Below are 17,035 nucleotides of genomic sequence, written 5' to 3' on the forward strand. Positions count from 1 at the left end.
AGGAAGCTGTTATGCAAGCACTCTCCTTTCATATAAAACAAAAATTTAAGCCAGGAGATCTTACTGAACGCCTCAATATCCCCAACAGGGTTGAACATGCAGCATGTATGACCCATACGATTGACCACACGGAACCCGTACTCCATTTTACTAAGAGAATATAAGGTTATCTTTCCAACTAGAGAATTGTGAAACACTAGTCCAACATGCCTACATGATGACTCGCAAACCTGTTATACAGATGGATCCAAAATACTCCAGGGAGTAGAAGTTGGAATAATGAACATAGAGCACACAAATCTTTAACACTGAGTACAGATGCTACAATTTTCCATGCGGAGATTTTAACCCAAATAAAAGCCAAAGAATACTGGAACGGCACAAACGGCTTTGATCACTCCAAAAAGTTCCTGAACTTTAATACCAACAGAACAAAATTTGCTCTAACATCAGACAAAATTGGTATCAGATTACTCTACGGAACATTTCAATACATTAGGACTTCTATCACTAGTTCATGCAGGTTCTGTTGTGATGAAGAGGAGTCCATGAAACACTTAATCACCAGTTGTGAAGCATTAGGCTCGAACCTACGAGAGGATGAAGACTTAGAAATGCTCTCTCTTAAGTAGCTGGTTCGATTCTCCGCAATACTAAATAATTACAATTAAGCACTTAGTGCTGCACAATAGATCAATTTTCTTGCAGTGTGTGTCTTGAAGTTGTTCCACAAACACAAGTTGTATGCTGCCATCGAGCAGCAGATGGCTATACAAATTTCATATATTCATTGTGATTATATTATAAGTCTGCATGATATTTCGTAAATCCAACCTTGGTTATTAAGAGCTTTATAATTTAAGTGCTACTTGCCAAAAAGTAGGTAACCGGTCATTGAGCTTACGTATTGAATAAAGGAAAACAAAATGTACAATATACAGTGTGCACCATCTCGAGCTTCGGTATGAAAATATTGAATAACTTTAGCAACTAGCAAAATTGAATGTTTGTTGGTGTTTTTTATTTGATTTTGTCCTTTACAATCTGTTTCAACTGCACTTAGAACACAATATCCAACAAATGACCACCTTTACGAGCCACACAATATTGTGCTCTTTTTTTCGAATTTTCCATTACTTTTGCTAGCATTTCGGGTGATATTGCCTCTATTTCAGATCTAATGTTGGTCCTGAGCGCTTCCAATGTAGTGGGCAATAATCGTTGAGTTATTTGCACTTTGTAAGGAAGATGGGAAGATCCTCTTTTAAAATCCTTCTAAGAGTGGTTCCTTTTACGTTTAGCTGCTGGGCACGGTGACGATATGGCAGATTTGGGCTTTTCAAAACACTCTGGTTGACAGTTTCAACCATTACATTGGAGCGTCTTTTACGAACTGAAACACGTTGATTATTTGCTACAGACCCCGATTCTTCAAAATTTTTAGTCAGATTGCGTATGGTGTTATCAGAAGGCACTTTACGACCGCGGTATTTTCGACGGTATGCACGTTGAGCAAGCACAATTGAACGACCATTTTCCAAAAACATGGTCACAATTTCCGCGCGTTCTTTAGGTGTAAAGTTATTCATCGTTAAAATTGTACTGAATTGACGTTTCCAAATTATTTTTTCTCAAGTCCTTCTGACAATGGATAACAAAGTTATTCAATATTTCCATACCGAAGCTCGAGATGGCGCACCCTGTAGATATATTAAACTCCATTAGAACGACTTCAGTGAAACGCACTATTAAAACATTCGCATCAGGAAACGAGAATTCTCGTTTACAAAAAAAAAACGTTGTCGTCAGGAAACACGAATTCTCGTTTTGTGAGAAGTCTGCTTTCCTGGACTGAACGGAAATACTTTCTCCAAGGATATTTACATCCCGATCTCCTTTGGCTCTCGTTTAGGTCGACACATGTTAACTGTTTACTTCGAATATCTCACTTCAGGTTTTTTTCCTATATATATATTAGGCCGGGTCGATTTGTGGGGAGCCAAAATACCGCCCATTGCTCTGTGAAAATCATATTCTAGGGATCAAAATATGAAACTTTGCCGAAGGAACCATACCTCTAAAACGAATTCTGATGTCCCCCAATTTGGGTCGATTTTCACAGAGCAATGAGCGATTTTTAAATCGACCCGCCTAATATATATATAAATATGTAAATATATATATATATATATATATATATATATATTATATATAGAGTTGTTCAAGAATATCTTTGCATAGTGAAGAAAAATTTAAAATTTTAGCTTTGATTGAGAATTCCAACAACACATAAAAAATCAAAGAAAAAACTTATACACACATTCTATTACTGTACTTGTCTACGACTATTAGGCGTCAACAGTTATTAAATAAAAATAGACATTACAAGAACAACAAAAACAGAAGTTTACTTTATTCACAATTACCATCAATTACCGCTTGAAGACGACTTCGCATTGATTTAATTAACTATATGTATGCAAATTCTGTGAAGTACCGTTACACAAAGGAAGCTGTTTCACCGACTATCATACTAATAAAAATGCTTGTTGCGGCGGTTTCGCTGTTTAATAAAGCACTTAAGTTTCACAATTAAACTCGTTGAAAAACTTACTTATTAATACAATCATTTATTTAGATAAAAATTCGACAATCCAGAAAATCTCGTACAGCGTAAGTGGACGAGCGGCGAACAACAAGCAAAAGCATATGAGTAATGATAATGCAGTTTGTACACTTAAAATTATAAGAATAATGATAATGCCATATGTACATACAGCAATGAAAAAGATATAGATGTTGACATGGGCTCAGCATACCGCCACCCTTGAACGCCTTGATATGTTCAATGTAAATCACAAAGGAAATAAATTCGTATACAAAACTTAAGCAAAACTAGAAATTTCAAACTTAGATAAGTTTAATAACTACATTTAGTTTTCTTCAGAAAATGCGTCCCCTTTTGTTGGTAGAAGACACAGCTTAGGTATTGGGGTTTAAATGAATTCTCCGTTTTCATCGTTACGACACGATGTACCAGGATTCATTAATGACGGCGACGACGTCCCTTTCTAGAAAATTTCGTGATGGACGAAACCACTTAGCACGTCGTTGCAAGCTAACGAGGTTTTCGTCTCTCCAACGGCGCCAAAAGTGTTGACGAATATCAGAGACCAACTGCCACCTTTGTGTCAGGGTTCCAGAAAACCCTTGACCTCAAGTTCTGGAATTGCCCGCAATGGTTCGCGGGAATTGACACAAGCCTCCACCTCCGTTAAGAGCGTATTAAACTCCTCATAGCTTAAAAGAGTTTCTCCGAGGGAGCGTTTAAGATGATATTTTATGAGTTTGATTCCAGTTTCCGAATATCCTCCCATGTGAGGTGCGGACGGTGGATTGAAACGCCACTCAATCGCGGAGTGGAGTTCCTTTTCTGCACTAACGAAATTCGTCCCGTTATCCGAAAACATTCCTTTACAATTAACTCTGCGGTTGATGAATCGTTTAAAGGCGTTTAGAAACGAAGAACTTGAGAGATCTCCAACGAACTCGAGGTGCATTGCACCTGTGCTCCTCTTCCATGCGTAAATTTGAACATATAAGGCCCAGCAAAGTCTACTGCTGTACGAACGAAGCTGCGAGCGTATGTTATGCGAGACGAAGGAAGATCATTCAATGATTGCGTTGCGAGCTTGCGATTTAAAGCGGTACATTTGACACATTTGCCATAGATATTGCGAATTAGGTTGCGGCGTTGAAGGATCACTTGCATTTTACGGGGGCCTGCATGTAGCGTATAGTGATGTCCAAAGCAACGAGTTTTGAAAGCGGAGAGTTTTTTAGCAGTATAACAGGGTGTCTGACATAATTTGCAACATCTGCGGATTTCAACCGACTTCCAACACGAAGAATTCTAAACGAATCGAGAAATGGTTGTAAACGCAGCAACCTACTACGCAATTTAATCGGCCTTTTTTCCCTGCAACAACGTATTTCATTAGATAAATAGAAACTTTGTATATACCTGATTAATCTTCGCTCTGATTCGAGAAAATTCTGACAATTAGAAAACCAGGTTTTTTGAAGTGAAAACTCCTTTAGAATCGTTGGGAGTGATTTGAGGAAAAGTGAAACGAAAAAGCGACCCTCTTGGCTACGAAGCGTTATATTATATGTTAATATAAACGTAGCGACGAACTAAATAAAAATAACTTTTATTTTTTCTTGTGATTCAAACCAAGGATTTTGGATTGGAAGCTCACATTGCTAGTCGCTCGGCTACCGCGCCATGCTGTCGTCGCTGGCCTGAAAGTTATTTAGTTACGAAGCGTTATATTATATGTTGATATAAATATTATATGTTGATATAAATAATTTTTGTGAGCGTGTAATTCTCAAAAGGTTTATTAGAAAATCTATTGACTAGGTAGTGTGGTATCTGTTCTTTTCAGCTTAACATCTGATAGATCCTCCATCGGAGGACAACAAATGTTAAACGGATTTTTGGAAATGGGCGGAGTGTTTTAGGGACTTGCTCTCCACCTCTGCCACGGGTTGGTCCGGTATTGCAGTACCGCCGGGATTTCGGCCTTGAATAAATACAAGAAGAAATATACTAATCCATTTAGCTTTGGTGGGAAGAGGCATAAATTTTTATATGAATACAAGTAGACGAAAATGGAATTTTTTTGTTTTTTTGAAATTTGCATTGTAGGACATTTCTGATTATTTATTGAAAACAGTTTTTTGGTTTAGCTACTGAAAGTCAGTTTAAGTGAATCGGTATAAATATTTCGTACATTAATTTTTGTGAGCGTGTAATTCTCAAAAGGTTTATTAGAAAATCTATTGACTAGGTAGTGTGGTATCTGTTTTTATCAGCTTAACATCTGATAGATCCTCCATCGGAGGACAACAAATGTTAAACTGATTTTTGGAAATGGGCGGAGTGTTTTAGGGGCTTGCTCTCCACCTCTGCCACGGGTTGGCGCGGTATTGCAGTACCGCTGGGATTTCGGCCTTGAATAAATACAAGAAGAAATATATTAATACATTTAGCTTTGGTGGGAAGAGACATAAATTTTTATATGAATACAAGTAGACGAAAATGGATTTTTTTTTTTAATTTGCATTGCAGGACATTTCTGATTATTTATTGAAAACAGTTTTTTTTTATTAAAATTGATTATAGAAGAAAATTGAATTTTGTCCAAGGTGAATTCATACACTAAGCTAAGTAAAACGTTTCGTAATTCAATTTTATGTTGACATCCAAATGTACACGGCGGAAGAAAAAAATAACAAATCAGCTGTGTTATTGCTACCACCTCCAAAAGATTCGCCTTGATTTTTCATATAAAAATTATAAATATCATCACTTGTGACAACTGTACCCAGTCGGTCGACAGTGTGTGAATCATCTTTAAATTCTGCAAGAATACCCTAACCTGCGCAGCGCACAGTAAAATCGACACAAAGCTGAGCGCAGAGCACAATCGTACAAACACACTAACGTACATAGCAAAGACTAGTGCTGCTCCCGAAGCCAGGGAAGCCACCAGGTATACCAGGATCCTACCGTCCCCTATGCCTCCTTGACACGATGGGCAAGCTTTTAGAGCGGCTTATTAACAACAGAATACAGCCGTACACTGAATGCGAGGCGGGACTATCCCCGTACCAGTATGGTTTCCGAAAGCGAAGGTCTACTACAGCGGCAATACAAAAGGTGGTCACGATTGCTACAGACGCGATCGCAGGCAAACGATGGAGAGGCGGTGATAAGCAATATTGCGCAGTAGTGACTTTAGATGTGAAAAACGCCTTCAACTCAGCAGACTGGGGGCACCTTCTGAAGGCACTTAAAAAGCTATCTGTTCCGGCATACATATATAATATTGTCAGAAACTATCTGAGCGATCGAGTTTTAGAATACGACACAGAAGGTGGAATAAAAAAGTATAAGATTACAGCAGGTGTGCCACAGGGCTCAGTGCTAGGCCCCACGCTTTGGAATATTATGTATGATGAAGTGTTCCGACTCCCATTTCCAACAGATGTACACATCGTTGGCTTTGCGGATGGCATAGCTCTCGTAATTGTAGCTAAACTGGTGAGCGATATCGAAGTCAAAGCAAACACTGCAATTGCTACCGTAACAAATTGGCTGGATAGCGTAGGTTTATCCATTGCAGCGGAGAAAACGGAAGCGGTCCTCATCAGTACCCGCAAGAAACCAGAGATAGCCTCTTTCAGCATAGGCACACATAAATTTAAATCGTCTCGTCAGCTCAAATATCTGGGTGTTATAATTGACGACCGGCTCAGTTTTGGCCCACATGCGGAATATATAACCCACAAAGCATCAAGAATGTTCAGTGCGCTCTCTAGAATGCTCCCGAATGTGGGTGGGCCGAGAAGCAGCAAACGCAGGCTATTATCTAGCGTCATCGCATGCACCCTGCTATATGCAGCACCAGTATGGGCAAAATCCCTGAAGGTAAAAGCATATAGAAGACCGTACGAAGCCATGTACAGACTTTGCGCACTGAGGGTGATAACCGCATATAAAACCACCTCTGACGAAGCGGCAATGGTGATCGCAGGCATGATTCCGATAGATATATTGGCGGAAGAAAGAGCGAGAGTGTTCGTGCAGAAAGAACAGGACCACAGTAACATATCCGCGATCATAAAAAGAGAGAAGGCTACATCCATGCTGAAATGGCAGGAGCGTTGGGAAAACGCGACAAAGGGAAGGTGGACTTATACACTAATCCCAAAAAATCGAAAAATGGCTAAATAGAAGCTATGGTGAGCCTAATTTCCAGCTAACGCAATTTTTGACAGGCCATGGTTGCTACCAGAAGTATCTACATCGCCTTAGGATACGTGATTCGCCTTTATGTCGAATATGCCATGAAGAGGAAGATGCAAGACATGTATTTTTTGTATGCCCGCGATTTGTGACTATCAGAGAGGATTTAGCTTCACTATCAGATGATCCGATAGTACCAGAAAACATAGTGGACATCACGATGTCTTCAAAGTATGCGTGGGATAAGATCTCGGCCGCAATTAGCCAAATAATTTATGCATTAAAGCTCGCAGACATATCCCAGGTCAGCGGCAGATAAACAGACGATACGTGACAAAGAAACGAACTCTTAAGTCGACGTGTGACAAGTATGGTGGGAGGGGGTGGACAGGCCCAACTGGGGTGGTTTGCTTCGGTAACAAACAAAACTGGGGGAGGATTAAAGTAATATACATGCAACTTTTGACGGACTGCATGTGAAGTGTAACTGACGTAGAGCCTAGAGTTCAACCGCCTTCCCGACGATTTACTTAACGGTTGTACCGGGAGGGGATCGGTACATGGACAGTAGGAGGTTTAGTTTGGGTTAAAGTCCTACACTGACGGGGTACAGGCTTTCGATGCTTCCTCCTCGTAAAAAAAAAAAAAAAAAAAAAAACTAACGTACATACATACATATATACGCTCGAATACATTTTCTTACTGTGCTCAGCCAAGGCTGGTAGTCATGCACTGTGGCGATATGAACGCACAAATGCACATACACAGGCACGAACATGAAATCAAACAGCTCGCCGTGTTTAAGTGAATCGGTATAAATATTTCGTACATTAATTTTTGTGAGCGTGTAATTCTCAAAAGGTTTATTAGAAAATGTAATGACAAGGTAGTTTGTTGGTTGTGTATGGTTATCGCTTCTCGGCCTTATGGCTAAGATCAAAGTGATCAAATGGGCGGAGTGTTTTAGGAGCTTGCTCCACCTCTGCCACGGGTTGGCCCGGTATTGCAGTACCGCCGGGATTTCGGCCTTGAATAAATACAAGAAGAAATATACTAATACATTTAGCTTTGGTGGGAAGAGACATAAATTTTTATATGAATACAAGTAGACGAAAATGGAAGAAATTTGTAAGTCTGTTTCTTCGGTCCGTTTGGGTATTTTTTTTGACAACATCGAAACCAAAGCATTTGTATCATATTTTATCTATCATAAGCCACTCGTACATTTGTTGAAATTGAAAACATTGAGGATGAATAATGATAAAATGAAGAAAATAAAATATGAACTTTATAGCAATATTATAATGAACCTATAATTATCCCGCTCCTAATGCTGCTTTCGTCTTATTCTCTCTCAGTTTGTTTTACGGAAGGTTTCACTTCTATCGAGTCTAACCGTTAGACTGGTATTTTTTTTTTGTTATTGATACCAAGCGAGCTAGAGCGGATATTGTGTATAAATCTCAATACATAAGCAATAATTCTTCTTAATTTCGAATAGGATGAGTATTTTGTGATGACCGACCAGTAAACGTCAGTAGCTGCAATACAAGCCTAAACTTTTCGTAAGCCTATTTCGGTTTTATGCATTATTTGCGCGGGCTGCTTCCAGAACCGTTCATCTTCGCGTAAGAAGTCAGGTCCGAACCACCATAACTCATGATGTGTAAGTTGAAGCGGAGGTATGTCATTGGACGCGCAGTCCGCAGGATTGCTTTCAGAGCGTATATGGTTCCAGCACTCAAGGGGTAGGACCTCGTGAATATAGGCGACATGGTTTGCGACGAATGTTTCTCATTTATTAGGATGTGCTTGCTGCCACGCCAACGTAATTTTGGAATCTGTCCATGCTACTGATGTACAGCGAAAATCCTCCCACCTTTGCATGACGGCCTTCACCAATTTTGCGGCGAGATGTACAGCACACAACTCGAGGCGAGGTAGCGTTGTTGTTTTTGGCGGGGCAAGTTTGGTCTTTGCTGAAATTAGGCCGATTGTTATGTGACCATCCCTATGTGCAGTGCGCGCATATATGGCTGCGGCATAGGCGCGCTCGGAAGCGTCGGCGAACACGTGCAAGTCAATAAATGAGCCTACCGTTCCGACCCCGACCCAACGGTTGAAATGCTCTGAGAAATGGAATATGTAAAATAGTCCTCTTCCATATACCAAATTAGTCTCAGAGCATGTACATTGTTGCCATCTACAATTCGAGCCCACTTTCTTAACTCGAACCCACCTTCCAGTAGAATATCGGACACATTTCGCTGCAATGCTTTAAGTTCTGACTTGCTAGACGCACCAGTGAGAAGATCGTCCATGTAAAGGTCCTTAAGGATACGTTGACTGCTTTCTAGTTTGTTGCATCGATTTGACAGCCAAATGCTAAGCGGACGCAACTCCAACTTCAACTTTCGCGTAGCATGCGGTAATCCGTTATGGGTAGAGATGTGTTAGAGCGCCAAACAATTCGATGTAAGTCGGTATGTTTAGCCGAAACACAGACTTGCCGATACATTTTTGCAATGTCTGCAGTTACTGGGCATTTGTGTATTCTAAAGCGCAAAAGTATTGAGTACAAGTCTTCTTGTACTTGAGGATCAACATAAAGCGTATCGTTGAGGGAACTCCCCATTGTGGTTTTGGCAGACACAAGTCACAATTTTGTCGTGACGCTAGACTCCTTTACAACAGCATAGTGTGGCATATAATAGGCATATTCGTTTCTGTCGCGACCTCCATATGACCCATTTCAATTAATTCCTGCATGAATTCGATATAGCGTGTCGACAGATCCTGATCACGGGCGAATCTACCCTCCCTGCTTTACCCGTTTGTCGTGGGTAATATCGAGTTAGCGGCGCTTTTTCAAGTTCCCACAATCTAGCCAATGTTCTATCTAAATGTATATCACAGTGTAACGATTGTATATGGTTTGCGGGTGGAACGGATTTGTCTACGTTTCCACACAACCTCCAGCCAAAGACTGTTTTCTGTATTATTGGCGCACCTGGTGGGTCTTTACGCAGCTCAGTTAAAATGAGTCGATCCATATAGTCCATGCCCACTAAGATGGCTACACGGCCGGGTTCCATGAAGTGTTGGCCAGCTAAGAACAGTCCCTTGATGTAAGACCATTCAGGAACGATTAAACTCTGCAAATCGCCCGAAGTCTTTTGTAGAATTAATGCGTTGATGGTGTAGCATTCACTCGAATGTCGCGAAGAAAGCAGTAATGAAGAGAAGCACCAATTCCCGTTACAAATAAGGACGAAGATTTGCGAGCTAGTCCTAGACGTTGTACGCATGCCTCAATTATGAATGGGCGTGAGAACCTGAATCGAATAATAAGCGAGCATTCTGCCATCGATCAGCAGAATCACGTACCTTCTTCATGTATTCATTCACGTACATATTCGGCAGGAAGATGCGCTATTGCAGCGTTCCTTAAAATGCCCGGTACTTAGACAGTTTAAGCACGTCTTGGAATCTTTGACAAATTTTAATCTAGCATTTGAATCTAAGCTATGGAATTTTTCACAAGAATAGATTTTGCGATTTGCGTTCAATATGATTGATTCTCGGTGGCATGAAAAACTTTTGCTGATTTTCCGACTAATTTTTGATTGTTCGGCTTTCCTATCGATGACTGGCTTCATCGGCTTTCCTATCGCTAATGAGCGACACCTTATTTCCAAGAAAGACGAACGATCCTCGAGAGTCTGGTTACAATTTCATGGACTAACCAATCGTCCCAAAAATCTACTGGTCGCCTCAAAGCCCTAAGCTCCCTTAGGTGTTGTTGGAATGCATCTAACACGTTCTCAATAGGGTCAGCAATGCCACTCGTCCTTACGTATATCTGCACTTTCCCGAAAGAGCGCTTCGACAATAACTCGCATAGTTGGTATCGCAAATTTAGAAACCGCTGATAATGCTAAGAGCATCACCCTTTAAGCAGCTACGTCAATAGTGTAGCTTTTGATCACCTGGCAATGAAGAATTAGAATCTACGACAGTACAAAAGGCGTCGTAGAAAACGACCCACTCGGTGTATTTGCCTGCGAAGGATGGAAGTACCATTTTAGAGAGTTTTATTGATGCAGACACAGTGGCATGTGTGTTTGGGAATTCGCAATTGATTCGGCTCTACAATTCTGTACGCGCCTGAATTGTAATAGCGCTGTAGCGTACCAGGTCTTTGCCTGGATGCGCGCGTTCTTTTCGACCGCGATGTTATCTACACCACAAGAAAGCTCGACTTCATCTTGGGCTGTGTTAAATCGTACCCACTGTTCATTTAATAACTGCAGATAACTTTCGACATTATCCAAATCTCAAACAAATGCTTCGCCGTTGCTCTCGATCATGTACCTTTTTATAGCATTTAGCGCGGAATCACGTGTTTTTACGAATGCGGACATTTTGCGGGTACTGTAAAATTGTTGTTTTAAATAATGCGGTGTAGACTATATGGCCTTAAATTATTACAGATCTTGCGCGAAGAACCAAAAATAAGTTGCGGCGGTTTCGCTGTTTAATAAAGCACTTAAGTTTCACAATTAAACTCGTTGAAAAACTTATTTATTAATACAATCAATTATTTAGATAAAAATTCTACAATCCAGAAAATCTCGTACAGCGTAAGTGAACGAGCGGCGAACAACAAGCAAAAGTATATGAGTAATGATAAGGTAGTATGTACACGTAAAAGAATAAGAATAATGATAATGCCATATGTACGTATAGCGATGAAACAGATATAGATGTTGAAATGGACTCAACTATACATAAACTTCTTATGTACAACTTCTGAAACTTTCTATATAATATAATAGTTACAAAAATAATTATCGCAGTTTTTTACATATATGTGTGTATAAACATTTTTACATTGCTAAATTACCCCGATTTCTATGAAAATTTAAGGAAAAATAGCCCCATGCCGATGTGTTAACCGAAACTACAAAAACCACATTGTCCTTTTCTCATTTTGTGTTATCTGATGATTATTTTATGATGTTTACAATTAAACGGAAATTAAAATTACTAGGGATTGCTAATATATTTATTTCATACTAAATGAGATATAATAAGGAAACCACAATTTAGGAAATAGCCAATCAATCAATAAATAGTATATTTCGAATGTTCGACAGTTATACGTATACTTTTAATTCTAATCTTACCATGTTTTGTGCGGGTTGTGGCTGCATCGCTTTCAAAATATTTGGTTGTACTGACGTGAGTGAAGCCGTTGTTTGCATACCGCGTATTATTAGTACAGATTGTGTGGCGTCCCACTTTCAGGAGTGAAGGATAATTCCCTTTTGATGTAGCTACATAACCGCCTAACGTAAAAAGATTCCGTAGAAATAATCCTTGTGAATAATTTTTTCAAACAATTCTTACCTTAATAACAAAACGAAAGTTTGATTGTGCTTCTTTCTCTATAAGAGTATGATTTGGATTTACAAATGGTTATCAACTGCAACTTTCTATTTTGTTTTATTAAGACCGGGATTGATTTTTAGAATGTATATCCTTCTCTGTGCAGTTACAAACGCATTGATTAAACTTAATGCAGTGTTACCTAAAAATATATATATTTGTTAATATTGTAATTTGGAAACGGTATATCAGTTTAACACATTCTTTAGAAACTCCTATATTACAGTAACAATTACTAGGTTGAGAGAAGCACTGAGCATTGACCTATGCTCCTAAACAGAGAGTATGAGGGCCACCTTGGTGTTCGGCGCTGTACTTTAATTTCAACTCCATAATTAAACGTGCTTTCATGGGTAACAAATGGTTCTTCGTCTCCTACTGAAACTTCGGAATACTAGATATAAAAAAAAACAACTTTATTTTGCACAAACACTGAGAAAAGAGGAAACGTTATGGAATGTTTAACTGTACTAAACTAAAGAAATAATGTATCAAGTTTAAAAGTCAAAGCCAAGTTATAAATTTCTGAGCACCTCAATATGGACTACTGAAAAACTGTTAGCATTACTGTGGGAATTAAAATGTATTTTTTAAGTCAATAATGTTTATAAACTTTTGTTTAATTTAAAATATATTGCGATGCTTGGAGTGACATTTCTATTATAATTTTCGAATCGATGATGAAATTAAGATTCGTATAAATGAAATGAACGGACTACTTTGTTTCCGCAATCAGTACATCTACATGCTAGCCGACAAATCTTTGATGCGATAACATTTTCTGATATAACAGTTTTCCTGTTTTGAATGCCAAAAATAGTGACGCGCGTTGAAGTCACCAACTACCAATCGATTTTCACCTCTGATAAGCGCACCAATCTCAGGGTGATATCCAGCCGGGCAGCAGGGAACATCGCCTGTCCGTACATCTATTCTTTGATATTCTAAGACGTTTTCCCTGCCGTCGATATATGTATCGATAAGACGGTCAATCTTGCTCGAGAGTCCGTTACAGTCAACTTCTAGAAGAAGGATCGCATTTTGAGGCGCGAGGTACGCTCGGAGAAACCTTGCTGCACAGAGCTGTTCCATTGACGATAGACGATGGGTAAAGATCAGCGCACTACACATGGCTTATTCACGTTCACGCGACAGTCGATTCTACCTTACCGGAACGACCCGGATTTATATCCGGCCAAGGACTGTCACTTCAGGAACGCTCCCAGTGCATGTATATGGAACGTTTATGCTGCTAGAACAACAACAGAAAAATAAGAAAATGGCGGCATGTTTGAATGTATTTTCAACAGTCATGGAGAGCAAGGTGGGCATTATGCTTTTTGATCATCCTGTTGTTAAGTCTTCAAAAGGAATTCGAAAATTTCGTCATAGCAATGGAGACGAGAGACAACTTGCTAACAGTTGAACAACATACCAACTTCGAACAACATACTGAGGTGATTGCATTGGCCTATGACAATATCATTCATGCAGAAGGCAAAGTCAGCGTGAATATACAGGGTGAACGATATGAAGTGTTACCAATTTCACACTGCTTGTATCTGTAAAATAGCTCATGACATCAACGTCAAAATTGTTCTAATGACAGTTCAATATATTGTTTATAAGCCACCAAAAGCATTTGCGTCTCAGTTTTGTTGAATTTTTTTTCTGTGATGGAATTCAAATGTAATAGTGTGATAGCGTTATATTTGGCTGGAAAATCTCAACCAGCCCTTGTTCGTGAGCTCAGTCACCTCAAAGTGAATAAAATGTTTGTGAATCGCACTATAAAACGTTACAATGATACTGGTAGGATTGCAAAACGCTATGGAGGTGGACCTAAAAAAACCGCAACAACGCCAGAAAAGGTTCGGAAAGTGAAAACTCGACTTGAACGAAATCCACGTCGAAGTGGAAGAAAAATGGCCAAAGAACTGAAAACATCGCAAGACAGCATTCGACGCATATTGAAAAATGAGCTCAAGGTCAAGGCTTACAAGTTCCAAACAGCACACGATCTTTCCCCCCAGCAAAAAAAAGTTCGGTGCGAAAGAGCAAAGGAGTTGTTGCGCTTGCACGAAAGTGGTGAATTTCCTAACATTGTGTTTTCTGATGAAAAAACTTTCCCATTTGAGCAGTTCATAAACACTCAAAACGATCGTGTTTTCTTGACCGAACGCTCATACGAGAATTTGAGCCTACGTATGGCCACTTGAAGCAATTTCCCATCGCAAGTAATGGTTTGGTCCGCAGTGACCGCTGATGGACGCTCTCCAATCATTTTTATCGAGCCTGGTGTCAAAGTGAATGCGACTTATTATCGGGAAAATGTTTTAGAAGCTGCTTTAGAGCCATGGACTTAGAGCTTTAGACCATGGACGTTCCAACCGGACTCGGCACCGTCTCATAAAGCTCGTGTGAACCAAGAATGGTTAAAAAATAATGTCCCACACTTCATTTCGTCCACACAATGGCTTTCGAATTCGCCAGACGCAAATCCGATGGACTATTCCATCTGGTCCATTTTGGAGAGTAACGTGAAGACTAAAAAATATGGCAGTATGGATGCTCTGAAAATCGCGATTATACGAGAATGGGCCAAAATACCTCAAGATCACATTCGTGCAGCATGCAACTCATTTTTTGACCGTAAGTCTATAGTCAAGGCAAAAGGTGGTCATATCGAACTAAAGTGAATATATGTTAAAATTGTAATAATTTTTGAACAATTTTGTCTTTGGAATCAATAAAAACTAATTTCACACAAAGAAGTTATGGTGTTTTGAATAGGCAACACTTCATATCATTCACCCTGTATATACGGGGTTGTGTGCTTTGACTTTGAACGATGTTTTATATGTTCCGGTCGTGCAGTCGAAATGGGTTGCGCAGTAAGCTTCAACAAAAAGTATGCGACGGTAAAAGAGAACGGTGATGATATTTTACAACAAAAAAAGTCACAACAATTTATGTTTGAAGATAAACGCAGCAGTTGTTTTGGTACCATGCAAAGTAATGCTATCATGTGGCATAACAGGTACGGGCACCTGAATTATACCAGCTTGAACGAACTTTCACACAAATCTTTAGTGCATGGAATTGAGAAGGTAAATTTCTCGGGAAAGTCGGTATGCAGGACATGTATGGTATCCAAAATTCATACACAACCGTTCCCAAATACAGATGAAAGCAGACCAAAGAATTTGCTAGATTTAGTACATACGGATGTACACTGATCACACAATTTATTCGTACAGTCAATAGTTTATAAACAGATACACCTGATCATTTGTTCTCAGTTTATTACGCTATTTGTTACGACATTTGTTAGTTACTTCGATCCTAAAGAGGCTTTGAACGGTGAAATACAAAGCATAGCTGTTGGTAGCATGAAATTATTTCCTCATTTAGTTGAAGATGTCGAGAAATTAGACGCTGAATGGCGTCTATTGCCTGATACGACTGAATGCAAACAGTGGGCGAATGATAACTTCGTTGACTTTTGGACAAAAGTTATTGTTTGTAAAAACTTCATGGATCAGACACTTTTTCTGAATCTTTCTGGTTTAGTGAATGCTCTTATATCTTTACCGCACTCTTCTGCAGCCGCCGAACGAATATTTTCTCAATTAACATTGTTAAAAACGAAACAAAGAAATAGACTACAAATAAAAACAATTGATAGTATATTGCATGCGAAACAACTTTTGCACGATGAGACACATGATGGTAATTGTTATTCATGGAAACCAAGTGCTTCATTGCTTAAAAGAAAGCCACTTTACGAATAACTTACTCACGTAGGAAAACTATCTAATCAAAAAATTCGATCTCAAAATAATATATAAAATATATATATATATATAAATATGTATTTATTTATACATATATTTATGTATTTTCAACGGTTATTAAAAAATATATGATACTCTAAAAATTCGCTTTAAATAATTTGTTTTGCTTTCATTACATATTTTGATTAAGTTTAACTGTGAATGACGAATACGTATTTAAACCTAAGCGCCTGATAGAACTCTATGAGCCGCCACTTATTGCGCATGTAAAAATTTCAACTTTATCCGCTAGAGTACACCCTATTACGGAGTACAGCAATCTATTACTTTTTTGATCATCGCTTTAGTACGCTGCTGCGATTGGTTCTGGCAACACTGCACCTGATACTTAACACGATTTATACACAAGAACAAAGTTTTAACATATTCGTCAAAAATACCATTTTCGATATTTAAGAAAACAAAACTTCCAAATTCATTTCTGCGGGACCTGGACGTGGCGCCACCAAGACTTCGGAAAGAACAGGGCATTGAAGCGGCATTTGGGAAACTCAACACTGCCTCAGCAGAATGTTTTGAGTCAGCGTGTCCAATTCGACCTCTCCTTGACCGTACTCCTGTTCCTTGGTGGAATCGAGAGCTCCAGATGTTGAGGTGTGAGTCGAGAAAACTTTTAAATCGGGCCCTTAAAACTAATCTTGCTGAGCACTGGCAGCGATACCGTAATGTTCAGAAAAAACTGCAACAGGCTTATTCGGTAAACGAAAAGAGAGTCTTATAAGGAATTCTGCAGTGGTATTCAGGCTCTGAGTGACACGGCGAAATTGGTTAGGATCCTGAAAATGGATCCAACCGCAAAGCTGGGGTCGATTAGGAAATCTTTGCGATGGGGAGCCATCGGAGAAGCAAAGGTAGGCACTCACTTCCAGGTAGCCAGATAAACATCAGCCGGCAACAGCCCTTATTAAAA

The 17,035-nt window shown here is 39.3% G+C and overlaps 1 protein-coding gene, 2 non-coding genes and 1 pseudogene across 4 annotated transcripts in view; 3 read left to right on the plus strand and 1 right to left on the minus strand.

The window, feature by feature from the left end:
• Positions 1–17,035, minus strand: part of LOC129249817 (TBC1 domain family member 10B-like) — a 151,991-nt gene that overhangs the window by 105,975 nt on the left and 28,981 nt on the right. For both annotated transcript variants that reach the window (XM_054889478.1, XM_054889475.1), the window contains exons 2-3: positions 12,230–12,410; positions 12,007–12,168 (exon numbers count right to left, since the gene is read on the minus strand). In XM_054889478.1, coding sequence (XP_054745453.1) covers positions 12,007–12,084 — 78 coding nt within the window. In that variant the 5' untranslated portion in view covers positions 12,085–12,168; positions 12,230–12,410. The remainder of the gene's footprint in view (positions 1–12,006; positions 12,169–12,229; positions 12,411–17,035) is intronic.
• LOC129250925 (U2 spliceosomal RNA) lies at positions 4,403–4,598 on the plus strand. Its single transcript, XR_008582856.1, has one exon. It is a non-coding gene; the product is annotated as a U2 spliceosomal RNA (small nuclear RNA).
• LOC129250906 (U2 spliceosomal RNA) lies at positions 4,833–5,028 on the plus strand. The gene has a single exon (XR_008582842.1). It is a non-coding gene; the product is annotated as a U2 spliceosomal RNA (small nuclear RNA).
• LOC129251023 (U2 spliceosomal RNA) lies at positions 7,728–7,853 on the plus strand (annotated as a pseudogene).

The sequence above is a fragment of the Anastrepha obliqua genome, chromosome 6 (genome assembly GCF_027943255.1).
Source record: "Anastrepha obliqua isolate idAnaObli1 chromosome 6, idAnaObli1_1.0, whole genome shotgun sequence".
Lineage (NCBI taxonomy): Eukaryota > Metazoa > Arthropoda > Insecta > Diptera > Tephritidae > Anastrepha > Anastrepha obliqua.